At 39.4% G+C, this 18,810-nt stretch overlaps 1 protein-coding gene across 24 annotated transcripts in view; it reads left to right on the forward strand.

The window, feature by feature from the left end:
* Positions 1-18,810, forward strand: part of NRXN1 (neurexin 1) — a 677,900-nt gene that overhangs the window by 316,739 nt on the left and 342,351 nt on the right. For 14 of the 24 annotated variants that reach the window (XM_057432410.1, XM_057432433.1, XM_057432419.1 and 11 more), the window contains 2 exons: positions 7,619-7,792; positions 13,359-13,478. In XM_057432410.1, coding sequence (XP_057288393.1) covers positions 7,619-7,792; positions 13,359-13,478 — 294 coding nt within the window. Of the gene's footprint in view, positions 1-7,618; positions 7,793-12,369; positions 12,397-13,358; positions 13,479-18,810 lie in introns of all 24 variants that reach the window. The other 10 variants (XM_057432404.1, XM_057432405.1, XM_057432403.1 and 7 more) reach the window with 1 other exon arrangement.

Genomic DNA, 18,810 nt, shown 5'->3' on the forward strand with positions numbered 1-18,810 from the left:
TATTGTGTCATTGCTGTTTACACATACACACATTTTCTATCACATGGCTTTACTTGCTTGTGAAACACAGGCATATTTGCATAACTGCTGAGCAGTTCTGAACAGAGCCAAAAAATATAATAGGAATAAAAACTGAGCACCAAGGGGTGACTACAGGAGTAGAGAGCACATCCAGGAAGTGTTCAAGGCCAGGCTGGATGGGGCTTGGAGCAACCTGGTCTAGTGGAAGGTGTCTCTACCTGTGGCAGGGGGTTGGAACTGGATGAGCTTTAAGGTCCCTGCCAACTCAAACCATTGTACGATTCTTTGAAGTAACTACAATATGTCTTACATGCCAGTAAGGATGACTAAAGAAATCAATAGTGCCAGCATTTCAGCGGTGGTGATTTCTGTTTTTGAATACCCTTAACATGGGGTATTCAGGGAAGATACTGAAAGCAGTGTAGAATTGAGCTGAAAAGATCAGTTTCTGTTTTCCTTCCTGAAAGAGCGGCTTGCTAACCCAGATTCATTTATTTGCCTGTAATTGTTTTGCCTTGCTTGGTTATCAGTACAGGGAATGTGGAAGATCGAATGTGCCGCTTCTCACATCATAAAACCGCCTCTTGCCTGAAGTATTTGAAAGGACAGATAACTCAGCAGGGCCTGGACAAGTAAACTAGCTGCCCTTTTCCTTCTTAGGTGAGAGTCTAGAAGTGATGGAATCCATCATTCCAACAGGGAAAATGTTTGAAAATCCTCCTTTCCTTCACAAAGAAAAAACATCACATCAAAATCAAAAGACTCCAACCACACATCAATACTGAAGCTACAGAATAGACTCTTTGAAGTGAATAAGTGGGCATAAAACACCAAGTTTACGTGTTCCTGTCTTCCCTCAAGTGCCCTTGCAAGTGGTAGACAAAATTCAGTCATGCTTCGCTCTAGCTCCAAACAGGCCTGTCAATGTGCAGCAAGTGCATATTATCTACTGTAAAGGGAGATTTGAAAAGCCATATGCTGGAGCGTATGTGCTGCAGAAGCTCTGTGGATGCATCATTTAAGTCTTTGTCAACTGTCCTTCAATTTATTATTGGGTTATGATCACAGCAGGCTGCTTCATTTGTTGCAAAGAAGGAAAAAAAAACCCCAATTTCATCAACTTCTAAAAAAAATCAATATGGAACAAAAAGGTAACTGTTTATTCAGGAATAATTAAAGGGAGGAAAGACTCTGGAATCACCACTTATCTACCAGTCAAGACCAGTTTGTTTTCTAAAGTGTGTGTGTTGAAACCCCACCTCTGAAAAATAGACACCACTGTCCATTGCACAAAATAAATGGTAGGTAGGTGCTTTTGTATGCTGGAGAAGGCCATTAAGGACAAGTAGGCACCTATATTTTATTTCATGTCAAAGGCAACTAGGTACCTACCTGACATTTTCATTTGGGACAAGGTTTCTTGGTTCATAGAATCCCAGACTGGTTTGGGTTGGAAGGGACCTTAAAGCTCATCCAGTTCCAACCCCCTGCCACGAGCAGGGACCCCTTCCTCTAGACCAGGTTGCTCCATGCCTTGTCCAACCTGACCTTGAAAACTGCCAGGGATGGGGCAGCCACAGCTTCTCTGGGCAACCTGTGCCAGTGCCTCAGCATCCTCACAGGGAAGAACTTCTTCCTCATGTCTAATTCCAGGATTTGTCTATTGTGTTTATGTCAGGACATAATCAGCTTTTGTGAGAGTAATTTATTACTACATTTCAGTTGCCTCCAAAGTACCATGAGCTGGGATTGTGTGGGTCACTTTATGTTGAATTCCGCCTGGTACTTCATTGTGCAACTATTAAGATACTCCAAAGTGATTTCTATTGATCCTGTAACAACAAATTACCTGTTTTATGGGACTTGAAGGAAGTGGGCCCTTTTTTCTTTCAAGATTAGGCTTTCCCTGTGGTGTTTCTCAGTCTTTGCAGTCACAGGCCTCTGCCTGCCTGAGGGAAGAAGCTGTTATATGCTTGATCATTTTGAAGTAGCAGCTTTGGAGAAAAGTGTGCCTGACACCTCAGCTTCACCACAGCCAGATGTTCCTTTGTATTTTCATATGTCATATAAAGAAATTGTGGAGATGCCCACTGTGCTTTCAGAACCCACCATGTAATACCAGGGCTATCCACGTCCTTCTTGGAGAGCAATACATCTCTAGCACACTGCAGAAGCGCTCTCATTCCTAGCTGTAGTAGTGATTTAGTGAAACTAGACAGAGAAACTTCTTCCAAATTGAAAAAGAAATGAACAGCTGAAAGTACAGTTGAAACCAGCAGCATGAGGCACAGAGAGACGGAGTATCTGTTTTTTGGAAAGAGTGATGGATTTGAAGATGCCTTTGTGCAGCCGTGTAAAAACATTCCAGGGATATTGTCTTATGCAAAAGCCAAGCTATAATTCCTTCTACTGTTCAGTTTCCTCCTTTTTGCTTTATTTTCATTCATACATAGAGCCATACATGAATGAGTGGTGTTCATTTGTTGTCAAGAATGAACACCAGATATGTACAACAGAAGACAGATTTCAGAGAGCAGAGAAGCCTAACTATATCCTGGTTAAAACTACTTGATCCCTGAGCAGTATTCACATGTTGCTATTAACCATTATAAACACACAGATATACTTCCCCCTCTGCTAGTGCTTGAAGACAATGGTAGTCATTAAATTAATGACACTTATCATGTAAGAATTCTTGGCTGTGGGGCTGTGGATGTGAATCAGGAAAGGAAGAAAGTCTATGAGGTAACCCATCAGCAAGGTCAGTAGTGTCAAATATGAAGATACTTCTGCTAGTTATCCAGAAAAGAAACAAGTAGAACAGCATCTTCAGTTGTTATTTTACCTTTCTTTGGTTTAGCATTTGCAAAGTTCTTATTTTGAAGAGATGCAGAGACTTGAGATAAAGAAAGGATGAGGTGTTACAGAAGGATTTGGCAGTATTTGTTTTACCAGCAGTTGTGTGTGACTCACTGTTGTGTGATGCTCCTAACTGTGATTCCAGTAATGAATACATTAAGAACTTGGGCTCATTTATTAGCGGGCAGTTTGTTTCTCTGTTAAATTCACTTGTTCTTCAAAGCACAAATCAGCTCTAAGTCAGAAAAAAAATACATAGGTGTAAGCAGGGAAGCTCCTGTGGAATAAAGTAATATCTACATTGCCTCTAAAAGATATAAATTAAAACCACTGAACTCTTCTCTTTGTCAGTGCTTTTAATATAACTGATCATTACTGTTATTGCCATGATTTATAGGTATAGCTCTGAAAGTGCTGCCTTCCCATTGATTCCTGTGGCCTGCAGGGAACATGCCAGTGAAAAACACTGTAGCATGCTTTTTTTGTATGTCTCAGAAAAATCACGGGAGGAAACAATTCTCCCTCTGTATAAGAAAGGGGGTGATTCTGTGTACCGGCTCCTGACGTAAGAAAGGAGACAAGATTAAGGAGTATCTCCTTTCAAACTAAGTTCTTTGAGTCTTCTCCAGAGATCAAAAAGAAATTCAGAAGGAAATCTTGGAACACTCTATTCTCTCACCGTTTATTTATTACTGGGTGCTTTGTTATGCTAGTCAGTATATTTTATGTGAATTATTTTCCTTTATAAATAAAGGAAAGTCAGGATTGTTATGGAAAAAACGCAAAACCAAAGAAACACTTTTTTTTTCAGGAATACATGTAAAAATCAGGATAAACACAATTTTAGAAAATGTTTTTACAGAAGGTAATAGCTGAACTTCAGGTCTAGAAACTATGGCTCTTGCCAAAAGTCCTTTCTAGCTTTCTTGTTGGCCCCTTTAGGCACTGGAAGCTGCTCTAAGGTCTCCCCAGAGCTTTCTCTTCTCCAGGCTGAACCAGCCCAGCTCTCTCAGCCTGTTTCTAGAGCAGAGCTGTTCCAGCCCTCGGAGGATCTTTGTGGCCTCCTTTAGACTTGCTCAAGCAGGTCCACATCCCTCTTGTGCTGGGAGGAAACTACTTACTCATTGAGATGAATGTGAAAATGAAGCAGGTGATTAACCAAAATAAAAGCAGCTATGCAAAACATTTGTAATGGCAGAGACAAAAAAAATCACCAAGTGTAAAATCATAAACTACTTTTTATTAAAAGAACCCAAACTTATTGTTAATTCCAGTTTTGTTTGGAATTAATAAATTTTGTCTGAGAGAGAGCATGGATTTATGCCATGAGCTGCAGGCTTAAACCACATTTGATACTAAATCTGGAAAAGGTTTAGCTCAGGGTCATAAAAAAGTACTTGTCTATAATTCATAAACAGTAAAGTCTTACCAGGCAGTATGGTTACTCAATACATACGATGTGTATTAATGTAGGGTATTAGCTAGTGCAGAAGCAGTACTCAAGTTATTTTGAACATCAATGAAGTTAAAATACTACCCAGAGCATGTCTCAGTGGATATTGTGGCTTCAGTGATATATAATGAACAGTTCTGATTGTCAGTAGTCTTAAGACTCTGTAAGTACACACCAGAGTTACAGTTTATTTAGACTTTAATGTATCATACTTCGGTGCACATGATACTTAGCTGAAAATATTCCAGTGTGTATTTTCAGGAGCAAATATTCTGAGTTCAGTTTCATATGCTGGTACACCAACCTGGACCTCCACTACCCATCCATCATAACTGACAATTGCTGTATGACTGTATATAGCAATCTCAGTATGCCTGAGGGTTGGATCTTAGGAACTGGCAGGGGATCAGTCTGAAAGTTTGTGGTTTTAAAGGTATAACCAATCACAGAATGAAAATAGTTGTTTGGACAGGATATATGTTGGGAGGTTTTAAAAAGAGGTTGCATGTGTTTTGTATAATAGACCAAGTTTAACCTTTTTAGCACGGGAGTGATTTTCTTAGTATTTTTCTCTGGTGTTTCCCTCTTTTAAGTCTGTGGGAATCAATTGAGATGGATTCTTTCTCTGTTCTGAGCTGACAATGACTGAAAGCAACGAACTTCAGAAAACCTGGAAGGGCTTTACTTTTCACATGTTTCACCTGAGAAAAAGATGAAGAACCTTTAGCAAGAGTTTTTACTTGCTTAGCAGTTCAGCTGATGGAGAAATACAGTTTTAAGTGTTGTGAATGAATTACAACCCATTTGTAGCACCATAAAGACCACCATATTTTAATCTGTTATGTCTAATATCACGCTTCTGAGATTTATACTGTACCTCAAAGCTCTAGAGGAAAGCCACATTTTATTTTTCAAATTATGTATGTAGAGTGGAGAAAGCTTGAGGTTTAGTATATGATGCTATAAAGGTTCCTAAGGCTTTGGGTTGGATAGCTTATAAGGTTAATAGTATGCATGTTCCTCAACTTTTAATCTCTTATTTTACTAATTCAAATGCAGTGGAGTATTAGGCCTGGTATGTAGTAACTAAAAATTTTCCAGAGTCTGGTAGATATTTGTTTCTTTCAGGCCATTTCCTTGCAGGTGAACAGTAAACTGTTACAAATAGCATTAAATTGCAGTCCCTTTGCAAACAGTGAATATGCCGGGAGAACTAGGAAAAGGTGTGACTGCAACTTAGATAAGGAGGAGATTAGAAGTAGCCACATGGGGTAGTGGTAGTAGCTGGTACATTCTGAGTTCTGTCGCTATAAAATCTGCCTACAGCTCTTGGTAAATACTTAGGTAATGAACTGTTTTGCATTTGAGTTGATGCAGAAACACTCTTAGGTGCATCCTGTGGCCAAGGCTCCAAAATCATCCAGCCTGGGGGACTGGAATGCACAATATAGATTAGAATGTATGTTCAGATAGTCTGTTGAAAATTTTTGCTAGCACGGAACATGTTGTCAGTGAGGTAGAGTAACAATTTTGTCACTGGGTGATGCTCGTGTGTTGGATGGTCCCATAAGCACCTTCCTTCATATGGGTTCAGTGCTCCTTGGATGCTCACAGGTCCTCATCCTGTGTGGCTAAAGGGGCTCACAAGTAGGCATGCTCAGAGCACTCCTACCAGGCTTGCAAAGATAGCTGATTTCTCGGAGTTAGAGGATAACAGAGCAAGACAGGAAACTTGTGCAAGGTGTAGGAAAACATGGTTTTATTCCTTTCTGTCATGACTGAAGGAGTTGAGCAGATCTTGCTTGCCAGGTGGAGGAGTGAAGCCTTTCAGCGTGGGCTGTATTCATGCTGAGCATGCTTCTCCTCTCTGGCCAAGCAAACGCTTAGGTTCTTCTCTGCAGCATGTCTTCAGCAACTGCTATGGAAAACACCTAGTTAAACCTGTAGACTGACACTTAAGGCACGCTTTAGGGAAGTAGGTTATGTTGATTTGAAGATCACTGTTTTGCTAACCAGAGAAACCCAACGTGAAAGAGAAAGGCACATCCTGAACTGGTTTAAAACCAAAAAGCATCCCCCTCCCACCCTGGTGCTTAAGAGAAAAGTTATAGTTATATCCTTTCAAAGCGTGTCTCAGAGCTTTGAATTACTCAAAGGAAGAAAAGCACTAGCTTTCAGTCCCGAGTGTGTTGCCTGAGGTTCTTCAGAGAGCTATTTATAATAGGTATCTGTCACCACAATTATTTTGGCAATAAAATCATTTGTTGAGTGTGTAGATCGCCATTTTACAGACCTGTAACTCCCCCTGTTCCCACACGACTGAGAGAGGATATGAATTTTGGTGGGGAGAATCAGTCATTTCATTGCTTAACAATGATGTATATTAACAAGATATTTGAAAAATGATATTTTTCCCAATGAGAACTATCAGCCATTGGAATAATTCCACCAGGGAAGTGGGGGATTCTCCAACTTTGGACACCGTTAAGATTTGGCTGGACAGGATGCTGGGATATCTAGTCTAGGTCATGCTTTAGGCTGGATGTGGTTCTGGGCAGCCTGATCTAGTTGAAAATGCCCCTGCTCATGGCAGGTTTGGACTGGATGACCTTTGAAGGTCCCTTCCAGCTCAGACTACTCTGATTCTATGATTCTATGCTTTGCCAAGAAAGGTTGGACCAGATGAGCCTTAAAGTACCTTCCGCCTGGTACCCTATGCGTCTAAGTTTCTCCTAGTATATGTACCTAAACCCTTTACTTCTTGTCATGCTTTTAAATGTATGATTCTGGATGTATGGACTTCAGGAAGATCTTGGTGCTCTGCTTACTGCCTTTTATCTGTGTGCTGGATCCATAATGGGGATGATCTGCCCATAGCAGGGAGGTTGGAATTAGATGATCCTTTCAAACCCTAACCTTCTATGATTCTATGATCTGCGATAAGGTTTCCAGAGTATGCTGAAAACATGCATCAGTGCTAGGTGCATTACTAGATGGAGATTCTCTGACTGAATCCTCATCTGTGAATTAGCTGTGTGTATGAGCTGGCACATGAACAACATGTTCAGGTACTTTGAAGTAATTAGTCATATGAATGTGAAGTATACATCTGCATGTGAAAACATGCATTCCTGCAATGTCTTTTTACATCACACATACTATTAGTGTTGTCTTCCATGTTTATTTTGAAGCATGTTTTTCTAAGACAGAAAAAGGCCAGAAAGACAGGTTGTATATTCTACAGGCTTTTTCTTTCTGTACCTAATACTTATTTCTCCTTAACAGGTGATTTGTATATTGGAGGGGTAGCCAAAGAAATGTATAAATCCTTGCCAAAACTGGTACATGCAAAAGAAGGTTTCCAAGGCTGCCTTGCATCGGTTGATTTGAACGGACGGCTCCCTGATCTCATATCAGACGCTCTCTTCTGCAATGGGCAAATAGAAAGAGGATGTGAAGGTATTCAATAGGCTGATGGTTTTTTTTTATACCATAGTGAAAATATTGTGCAGAGTTTTGTTGATAATGTACACTCCATCCATGGAGAGACCCTATTTTACCTGCTTCTAGTTGGTTTTGTTTGACCCTTTCTTCTATAATGACTGCATATTTGTAGTATTATGGAAAGTATTAAGTGTGTGCCTGCCCTACAGCGCAGAGACTCATCTGAGAACATGAGTTCATTTCTTAATGTTTGATGGAGGTTCCAGCCTTCTCCAGTGGCAAGATATTCCGCTTGTATTTTGTTTGCTTTTGATGTATTTTAATTAATGATAGAGACAATAACGATTAGCTTCAGTGAAGTCCTTTATGTCTTCATAAGACTCAGGCATTAGCTAATGCTGAAACGTTAGCTAATTAATTCCATTTTTAAGGCAGACATTTTGAGTTGATTAATTCAAGGCTAATTTATGAAACTATTTAAGATGAATCTTCCATCTTCTCTATTTGCTCACCCCTGAGATTTGTATTGTTATGAGCTTTCCTATCTGAAATCAGTAACAGCCAAATATGGTTTATTTCGCATTTTTTATGCCTTTATTGACTCATCTGGAATATTGTGGAATTTAATGGAGGACAGAATTAGAAGAGGTGCATATGTAATTCAGGGGTGTCAATCTCTAGCTATTTTTCCAGCTGTCATTTAATCCCACGTTATTTTTACTATGATTTATGGAATAATTTAAATTAGTTCTCTGTCCCTGCATATATATTTTATTCACGTAACTATGAATTTTGTGGCTACTTCAATTTTACATGGTCTCCTCTCTTTCAAGTGCCGTTCTTTTCTGGACAGAAAAATGTGTAAATGGTACTACAGAATCTTGATGATTTTGATACCAAGTTTGCAAATAGACATTGTAAAAAGTCCGAGCAGAGCTGGGGGTTCCCTCAAGCTTCACGAGATAAACCTTTCTGGTCAATAAATTCTGTCTTTCTTTTCTTGTCCCTACACTATATTTGTACAGGTGGAACGTTTTTATTCCCTACCTGCTACCTTTAGTTAACAGTATAAATTCTTTTAAGAGCATATGTAAAATTCACAACTTGCCTTTCTGTAGCTTTAGTTCTATCAGGAATGGAAAAATAACGCATGAAGTAGTTTGTCACTGAGCTTAGAAAATTAGATCTTACTTTCTGAATGACGTTAGCAAGTCCCATGCCTGCACCATCCCTTCAGAGAGTCAAAGTGCACCTTAATTCCATTACGCATGTCACAGCTTCTTTTGAAATGATGTAATCTTCTAAATGAATTGTATGTACTTCAAAGAAGTACTGCCACAGGCCTAGACTGTGAGTTCACCTTTTAAACCAGTGGCACAACTCAGCTACCAGTGGATTTAACAAAGCCATGAGCAATTTAATAAAGGCAGTACAAATATTGTTCCTTGGTGGAGAGTCAGCTTTTTCAGGCACTGATATCATCAGACACAAGCAAAATGGTCAAACTAGATACGCAGCCTGGCTCTCACAGAACCTCATGAAAAGTCTTTTTCCTGCAGAAGGAACTCTTTTAACAGCATTCCCTTGCAACCTTTCTGCTCAACTCTTGCAAGTTGACTCGTCCATCTCTCTTGTTTACTTCAAGTCTCCCTTTCTGACCCTGTGAGTCTCTTGTCTGCAGACCCTGGATCAGATGTATGAAAAAAATGTTCTGACACCTAAAATACAATTTAAGTCACTTAAAAATGTAGCTGGCTCTCAGAAGTCTTTTGTAAGCCTCAAGCTGTGCATGGCACTGCTGCTGTCTGTAGAGATGACTGTCTCCATCCTTGCAGAGCTGAGCAGTTTTGCATCTGTCTTGTGTTGCAATGGGATGCATAAGCTCTGTAAGTCCCCCAAGATATTGAGTCCAAAGAACTCAGGACACAGAAGCAGAAATCATTTCCAACCTGTAAGTATTAGTCTCTGCCACTGTCAGTCAAAGACAGCAGAATGGACTGGTGGGTATATGTCCTTTGTTAAGACATCAGCCTGCCGCAGTATCTTTCGTGAGAAGTGAGGCATTTAGATTTAATGTTATTCAGACTTGTGGGATTGAATTCCCCATCTTTCTGATAACCCAAAACAAAAAAACATGGGGTGAAAGCTCTTTTTCTCTCTTCTGTCAAACTGTGACCCCATAATATACAGCTGATTAATTATATCTGTTAGGATTTTGTTCTTAAAATATCAACATTGCTCAATAACTTTACTGTGCATATTAAAAATTCTCTCTTTGAAATGTATTTTTCTGCAAACCCACCCATGGGATTGGTGTGGCAAGTTGCCTTGCATTTTGGTTTCAGCCACAGGCTGATAGATATCTCTGTTCTCTATCGTTGAGCACTGAATATCATTTACACTTGGCTGAATCCACCTTGTTGACAAATTTTCAATGGTTAGAACAGATAGAAACTAACAGCTAGAAACATAAATATGCTAAGTAGCTCTTCAAATTGTTAACAGCACACCCCAGAGCCAGGTTGTAAGTGTCAGCCCTGTTCTTCTCTAGTCAAATCCATTGTACTTTCTTTCCATACTTTAAATAAAGCAGAATTCTACAAAATGCAGAATGCTAAAACCAATTTTAATAGGTTTAGGAGGAAAATGCCCAGTGTGCACATACGTGTTGCAGTTTTTTGTATTAAATGAGCTGTATGAAAAGCTTCCAAATATTGATATACGTGAAGATGCTTGGTGGTGAGATACGGAATTGGGTTTTGCAATATATAAGAAAACGTTGTATGTGCTACTTAATAATGCTTTTTGCGTAACATAGGGCATGTAAGCCCTCACATAAGACAAATGTAAATGCGAGACCAAATCCAGTCAATTAAAAAGCCTGCAGTGAAGATTGGAAAAATTATATTTAAATTGAACGTGAATCAAAAGGTGACTGCTTGAGAGGAGTCTATTAGAGTATTTTTACTAAACAGTTTAGTTCTGTAATATATATAGGAAATATGAATCATAGTAGATATTACAGTGTTTACCAACATTAAACAGCCCTCCTCTGTTCTTTAAAGTAAAAAAACCTCCTTTTATTAAAAGAAATTCTTGCGTGTAAGCTAGTCTTGATGGCAGTTTTGGAATAATGACTACTATGCATAAGCCAAAAGTGCTAAGAATCAGTTTCATAAAAAGCAAAATATCCTGCTTTTTAACAAGAGCATATCTGTGCTTTTATCAAATACGTGTATTTTAACAGGCACTTAATGTGCCTCCAGGGTCCTGCAGTTTATGTACTTTTAAGTCCTTGTGACTTTTGCTCTACTTTGGCAAAGATGAGGAAATTCAGCATTGCATAACTAAAGTGTAAATAAATCCATGCATATATAACATTTAAACACCTACAGATATTTTCACTTCATCTTTGTAAAGTTTCCGAGTAGCAGAATCTGGTGAGAAGAAAATGTGTCTTGTCTTGTCAGCTACGGGATTCTGTCATTATAATCCCCAGCTCCAGCAAGGGTGATGTAATGCCCAAATGTTTCAACTTCTGGGCTCAAAACTCCAACAAAAAAAGGAATCACTAATGCCCAAATGTTTGAACTGCTGAGCTCAAAACTCCAGAGAAAAGAAAATCATTGTTCTGTGTCTGCCTACTGCAGTAAAACTGTTACAGGTGGTGCTGGTGGTATTATTAGTAGTAGTGTTATTATTGTTGTTATTGTTATTAATAGAATAGTTTTGCCAAAAACATGGATGCAGCATGCACTGCGCTTGTTCTTCATCGCACTGGTGACTGTTACTTAAAGCCAAGAGGCCGTTGAACTGACTCTAAATCATATTGCTGTGCATTTTTCTCAAATACTGGCAAATCAAAAGAAAACCCCACACTGAGATCTTTGAAGGAGCTGTAATGTGACAGAAGGGTTAAGTGGATTTCTCTCTGCAGGATGGTTTAGGATATTGATATAATCTCTGGAGCAGTTTTGCCCTGTCATCAGTGACTAGCAGTGGGAGTTGCAAATGGATATTGATGTCTCTGCTCCAAAACACTTTAGTATAATTTTATAATCCCAGAACCAAATTTTATCTTGTAGTGTCAAGATGCAACACGAAATGTGCGTGTGAGCTCATAGTAATCTCTAGTTCACTGTCTGTACTTCAGTCTTCTTTCACCAGTCAAGAGGAAAGGGCTAGAATAAAGAAAGGCCACAGAGGATGACAGTGCTAATTACTCTTGAATTCAGTGTATCTGAACATGACAAATGGCTAGTCAGGATTCAGCCATGCATTTACTCTGCTAATGCATTCGTATCTATCCAAGGAAGAAAAGAAACCCCAACTTTTAATTTTCCTTCATTACATGTCATCAGCTCAATTAACCATTATATTTGTAGTAAAATACTGGCAAATTACTGCTTTCTTATTCTGGCTTGCCTGAAGATTTATGGCTATTAGCGTTAATTTGCATTATATGGCATTTCTTTCTCTCTTTAACAGCAGCATGCACTTTACTCTGACTGGTTTTTTTTGTGTGTTTGCTGCCATTTCAATATTGCTTACTAACATTTAATATATTTTGCTTTTTTATTTTGCTGACAAAGTTGCATTGATGAAAGCTGATTTGCAAGGTAGATAGCCCTGTGTGTATTAAACAAGACTGAAACCCCCAATGCACAGTTGGATTCCTGCAATAAATGCTCTGTACATTTCAGAACTAAAGCATGTTATTTGGTTTCAGATTTTGTCTTTCATACCTCTAAAACATTGGGCTACATGAACCTTCATTCTCCAGCATTGCTTGCATAAAGGCTTTCAGTCTTGAATATGTTTGTATAGTGATTGCCTTAGTGCTTTGATCATTCCTTTTCAAATTTCTTTACATTTCAGTAGTCGAGTTCTGATTCTCTAGAACTAGAGTAGCTTTGTTTTTCATGCATATGTCACATTTTGGCATGCCAGTTCATTAGTAGTATGAGTTTTTGCATTTCCCTTTAAAGAAAGGAACCTGCATGGGAACCCTGAAGCATGTCAATCAGTACTTGCCAACATTCCTGCCAAAAAAATTCCCCAACTCTTCTCAATTTTAAACCTAAATCGTTTAAAATAATGTGTGGGATTAAAAGCTTTGTATAGTGTAGCTTCATTTAATTTTTCTTTTGTTTGAATTTTATTTTCCAATCTTTCCTTTCATCTCCCAGAGCTTTGCATTCTGTAGCATCTGGCTTTGCTGTTTGAAATGTATCTACAGGAGAATAATGATGAAGTGTTTAGAAAACGTTTAGCCAGTTAATGGTCTGACACGTGATTAACAAGTAACCTGCAGTAAAGTTGACATTCCCACTGTACCTGGAAAAAACTCTGCTTCAGTTTGTGCATTCCTGTGTGTTTGACATATCAATCTTAAAGCTAAATCCAAACCACCCTTTTAATATTACATGCTGCTACCAAATTAGCGAGTTTATGTGCGTTTTACTTGGTAACTCTGCTCGTTTGTTTTGAGATGTTGGCAACTGGTTAATGTGATCGAGTGGGAAATAACCGCTTCTTTGGGAGGCAAAGTGCAAGTCCTTGTTTTGTATGTTCCCATCAGGCCCCAGCACAACATGCCAAGAGGACTCGTGTGCGAACCAGGGAGTGTGCTTACAGCAGTGGGATGGATTCAGTTGTGACTGTAGTATGACCTCCTTCAGTGGACCATTGTGCAATGACCGTAAGTACGCTAACAACGTGCTGATCTGAATGCTTGAGAGCTTGAAGGCGGTATTTGAAGCAAGTGTCTGAAGCTCTAGATTATTTTGCTATTAGAGATTTAAATGAACTAGCAAACTCTGTGCAAATCTGTAAGGCTTTTAGGAAGAGCATAGCTGAAATGCGCAGTATGAATTTTGGACAATGTGCAGTATCAAGCACTGACAGAATTTGGTTCTATTACACTTGATTGCATGTCTAATACGCTGATGGTTACCTGTCTGAAATAATCCTCTTCCTGCATAAATGTTACAAATAGGGTTTTTTTTTCCTGCTTGAAAAATCCTTTTTACATTTTGTTATCTTAAGCTATATTGTAATTTTGTAGCATTATATCATGAGGGCTATAATTACTGTGAAACAGTTGACAAGGCTCATTATCTCCCTTTGTAGATTTCTTTAGGTGACACACTAAGCATGCCAATAATAAAAGCATGCCGAGTGTTTTAGCTCTTTTAAATTTCATCTGAATAAAACTACATAACATACACCAACCATCTGGTCTTTCAGGAAAAGCTTAAATGTGTCAAAAATAAGGGGCCTGATTCACCAATGTCATAAGCTAGTTTTATTCCAATCCAGCTTTATTGATCTAAATAGAATTATGCAGAAGTGAAAGGGGAATACTAATGCAAGAGCCATCATGATCCACAGTAATTGATTAAAGCAAGCTATTGAATTTTCTTTTTAATTCGTCACATTTGAAATATCTAAATGCTGCATTTATTTATATCTGTGTGAAGGTAAGACACTGTAAGGCTGTGTCATGGTTTAGCCCAGCCAGCAACCGGTGGGGTGGGGAGGAGAATCAAAGGCAAAGGAGATAAGAACAGGTTAATAATTGGCATGAAGTAAATAATATAATAATAGGAAAAAGAGAAGACTAAAATCCAAGTAATGCAAGTGATACAGAATACAGATGCTTAGCACTCACTGACTGATTTCTGGTCAGTCCCCAAGCAGCAATCTATCTCCATGCTCCCTATTTCTGTACTGAACATGACTTTCTATGGTTTGGCATATCCTTTTGGCTAGTTTGGGTCAGGTGTCCTGTCTCTGCTCCCTCGTGGCTTCTGTGCCCCTCCTAAATGGCAGAGCATGAGACTGAAAAGTCCTTGATCAGGGTAAATGTTCTCAGATTAAAGCCAAAACACAGGACTGCACCAGCTACTAAGAAGAAAATCATCCCAGCTCAAACCAGGTTACTAAGCGTTCTCATTTCTGTTTTTATGCATTTATCTGATGAATGACTGATGGTAGAGTGTGTCAGTATAACGCTCTCTGCCACCTCGTAGATGGTAGTCTAGTCAAGCATCTTTGATTTTTATGTCTGCTTAAGGTTCCACTCGACAGCAAGGTGTGCCTTTTTGGAAATCCCTAAAATACCAGAACAATTACAATCTGAAAAGCTTTTGGCTCAGATTATAACTAGCATAAGGCTAGCAAATGAATTATATGCAATAGCTAAATTCTTGAGGAAGTTCCACTTTCCTACTCTTGACTATGTTTGGAAGCTATGGAAAGGACTTAGTCTGTTTCCTTACACTTGTTGTCATAGTAGAAGTGAAATGTGGTATCAAAAACCTTCTGATAATTTGAGCAAAGGTTTGGGTGTACTTTATGCTTGTTTGCCCTTCCCGGCAATGTGAGTGATTAGTCATACTGCTAAACATGTATTTTTAAGGATTTCAGTCCCCTATCTGCTACAGGAGAAAAAGATTTGTTTCTATTTTACTTTTGTTATTTCTGTTCTTCTGTCATCTGTGAGTTCTTCCAAAAGTAACTAAAAACTATGAATAAGAAAATTATCTGTTCCACATCTAGCAAAGGAAAAACTGTACAGAAATTTGTCTTGGTAGGAACTGATGTCTGGACCTGGAACATTCTGTGAATTATTTTTTCAAGTGACAGTTATTGCATGAATTTGGCAAACTGATGAACTTAGGCAAGATATTTACTAACCTGTGAAAGCTCTTCTGTACGGTAACATAATGGACTACATTGCACACTATCAGATAATTCTAAATATACTATTTCTGATGATGGTAAAGAAGTACCTTTAGTGCATGACTGCCAAAAGTACCTACTTTTTCCCCAGATAAATCTTTCTTTTCTTAATGTAATTCTATAACAAATGTGAAATATAAATTTATCCCAGATATGGGTGTTTTGTAATAGAATGCAGTGTCTGGTAAATATAGTATGTTTGGTTTCTGCTTTATCTTGACTCCTCAGATTAGTTCAGATACAAAAATCAGCAAAGCAAATCTAACAAGAGAGGGGTTTTATAATGATACGTGTGAGGGAAAGGAGGAGAAATGATGTTGTACTTTCAATGTCATCCTAGATGCTCCTGGAATGCTCTCTTTTGTGCTTGGAAGAGCATGACAGCAAGAGGAATGATGAAATGTTTTTAATATCTTGCATAGGCTGCGCACCACAGGTGAGGTGAAGCCAGGACTGCCCCGTGCCAGGCATGACCAGCTCCAGCAGACACTATGCAAGCATGTCTGAGACTCTTGGCCAAGCTGGAGGCACCTCTGTGAAAGCACACATGGAAAGTGTCCCATTCTTACCAGAAACCCCAGACAGATGAAGGCGAAGGGAACAGAAAGCGTGAGAAACAGGAGAGGGAGCCCCGAGGTCAGACCATGGGGAGTGGGTGAGCAGCTGAAGGAGGGAGTTTGGTCCTCAGCCAGGATTAACCCACCTCACCTCCCCACTCTTTTGTTCCACTGGCTCTTAGGGAGCGTATTTGAGTAGAAATTCCTGAGTGACAAAGTGGCTGAGGTGAAAAGGGACCTGTGGATACTATGTAGCCCAACCCCTCTGCTCAGAGCAGGGTCAGCTAGTGAAGGTTGTTCAGGATTGTGTCCAGGTAGGTTCTGAGTATCCTCAACAATGAAAACTCCACAACTGCAACATATGCCAGTGCTCCATCACCCTCACAGTACAAACATTTTCCTTATGTTCTAGTGAGATTTTGTATATTTCAGTTTGTGCCTATTGCCTCTTGTCCTTTCATTGGGCACCACTGAAAAAAATCTGTTTTCTTTACTCCCATTAGGTATTTTAAAACGTTGATAGGATCTCCACTGAGCCTTCTCTTCTCCAGGCCAAGCAGTCCCTGCTCTCTCAGCCTCCTTTCATATGAGAGATGCTCCAAGCCCTTAGTCCCTTTTGTGGCCCTTTGCTGGACTTCCTCCAGCATGCTCATACTGCTTCTGCACTGTGGAGCCCAGCACTAGAAGATAGTGCTGCAGATGCTTCTCAGCAGTGCTGAGGGGAAGGCTCACATCTCCCAGTGTTTCTGCAATGTTTCCAGCTGGGCAGGGCCCAGTGTATCCGGTGTGTTGGTCCATTCTTCCCAGGTACAGGACTTGGTCTTTTCCTTTGTTTTACAAGGTTTTTGTCAGCTCACTTCTCCAGCTTGTCAGCATCCCTCTGATTGGCAGCACACTCATCTGGTTTATCAACCACTCCTCCCAGTTTTGTATCATCTGCAATTTGCATAAATGTGCACAAATTACCTTGCTGCATCTGAGTTGATTCTTTCAGCATGTTTCCCATAGTAACCTCAGTGCACAAAGAGTTGATGTGCATCATTCCTAGGCTTTACAGTGTGAATGTTTCACGTGTATCATTCTTGTCTCTTAATCTCCAAATCAGAGTTTGGAGGAAATCATAGAGTCACGGAATGGGTTATGTTGGAAAATATAACAGAATTGTTTGGGTTGGAAGGAACCTTAAAGCTCATCCAGTTCCAGCCCCCTGCGAGGGGAAGGGACACCTTCCATTAGACTGGGTTGCTTCAATCTCCATCCAGCCTGGCCTTGAACACTGCCAGGGATGGGGCATCCAGAAAATACTGAAAGGAATAGTTTCTCAAAAAGTGTTCTAATACAGTCTACTAATACAGTGTACAAGAAGTTTCTTTACTCTTTCCTGTAACAGCAAATGACTACTCCTGTGTTGTTCAGTGGATTATTCCAGATGAAAACGTGCACAGCTTAAAATGAAGATTTTTAAATCTTTTTTTTTTTTTCTGAAAGCAAGCACCATGTGAGGCTGGTTGTTTCTCTCCCAGTCTGAGAGTGTCAGCTAGAGAGAAGGAGCAGTTCAGGGAATGTATTCCTACTGAAGATGACCTGGGCCAGCCAAGGGTAAAGCTACAGTTTTACAGCTGTAGTCACGAACACGCAGAGTTCAATCCACAGAAGTTTTGCTTAGTTGCGAATCTCAATATTGCACTACAGTGAAGATGGGGTGCCTGCACACCATAAGCCTTCATGGTGGCACAGATGGGAACATCCTGTGCGCTGCAGGTTCCTTTTTACTGGAAGATAAGGCAGGGGAAGTTTTGACCCCAAGATGCTACACAGATTATAGTTTTCTCCTTTGATGTGATATGATACTTGCAGATTCAGGGCAACTCTGCTCTTGAGATGTGAATAGACAGAAGTGTTATGCTGATAAGTGCAAAGCAGACCAGTAGCAGTTGTTCCTACAAAATGAGGTTCTATAGAAGACACTATGAAAAGGACAGTTAATGGGTGTTCTTACAAAGGGATGGCCTCATGCAACTCCTCTGAGAAAATACATCATGAACTTTATAACTGTTGCAACAGGTTATGTAGTGAAAGCTATCCTCCCAGGGAATTCAGCTTTTTTTTATAATAGTAGGGATGAAAATTCCTCTGGCAAAACAAAACAAATCTGTAAGAGGTTATCTGCTTTCTATGAGTTTACATCTGTTTTTACTCAGCCAATCTTTAAGTACAGCTGTATTAGTGAAGGTAATAGCATGATTGGGGAAACAACTAGTGCTATTATGGCATAGAAAATAGCAGGCATAATAACATTGTCACATTACATTAGTGTAGAAATGTTCTGTGCTAAATTATAGGACAGCTTCAACACTGTCTGTCACTGTAAGGGACTAATGTAATGGTGTTGTACTTGTGATGGTATAAGCTAACACCGTGTCAACACTTCCATTAAAATCCATTTCTGAAGGGTTAGAACTTTACCATGCAGTGTCTTCTGATTAGGAATTTGACGTTCTCAACCACTGCAACAGAACTTTTAAAAAAGTTCTATTTTATTTTGACTCTCTATCAAGAAAAATCAAAAGGCCTCATTAAAGTGGAGAACTGCGTCAGTATTACAGAATGGATTTATGATATTTGGTTGCATTATAGAGATACTGCCGTTCAGCTAAGATTGTATTTGTAATGGCAGTTAGGTTTTATTTTAAATGTGTTTGGATGTCAGTAAACTAATAGTTGTGTATC

This window comes from Pezoporus wallicus, unplaced genomic scaffold, assembly GCF_028554395.1.
Source record: "Pezoporus wallicus isolate ANWC-B61680 ecotype Strahan unplaced genomic scaffold, APGP_CSIRO_Pwel_v1 contig_3267, whole genome shotgun sequence".
NCBI classification, from domain to species: domain Eukaryota; kingdom Metazoa; phylum Chordata; class Aves; order Psittaciformes; family Psittacidae; genus Pezoporus; species Pezoporus wallicus.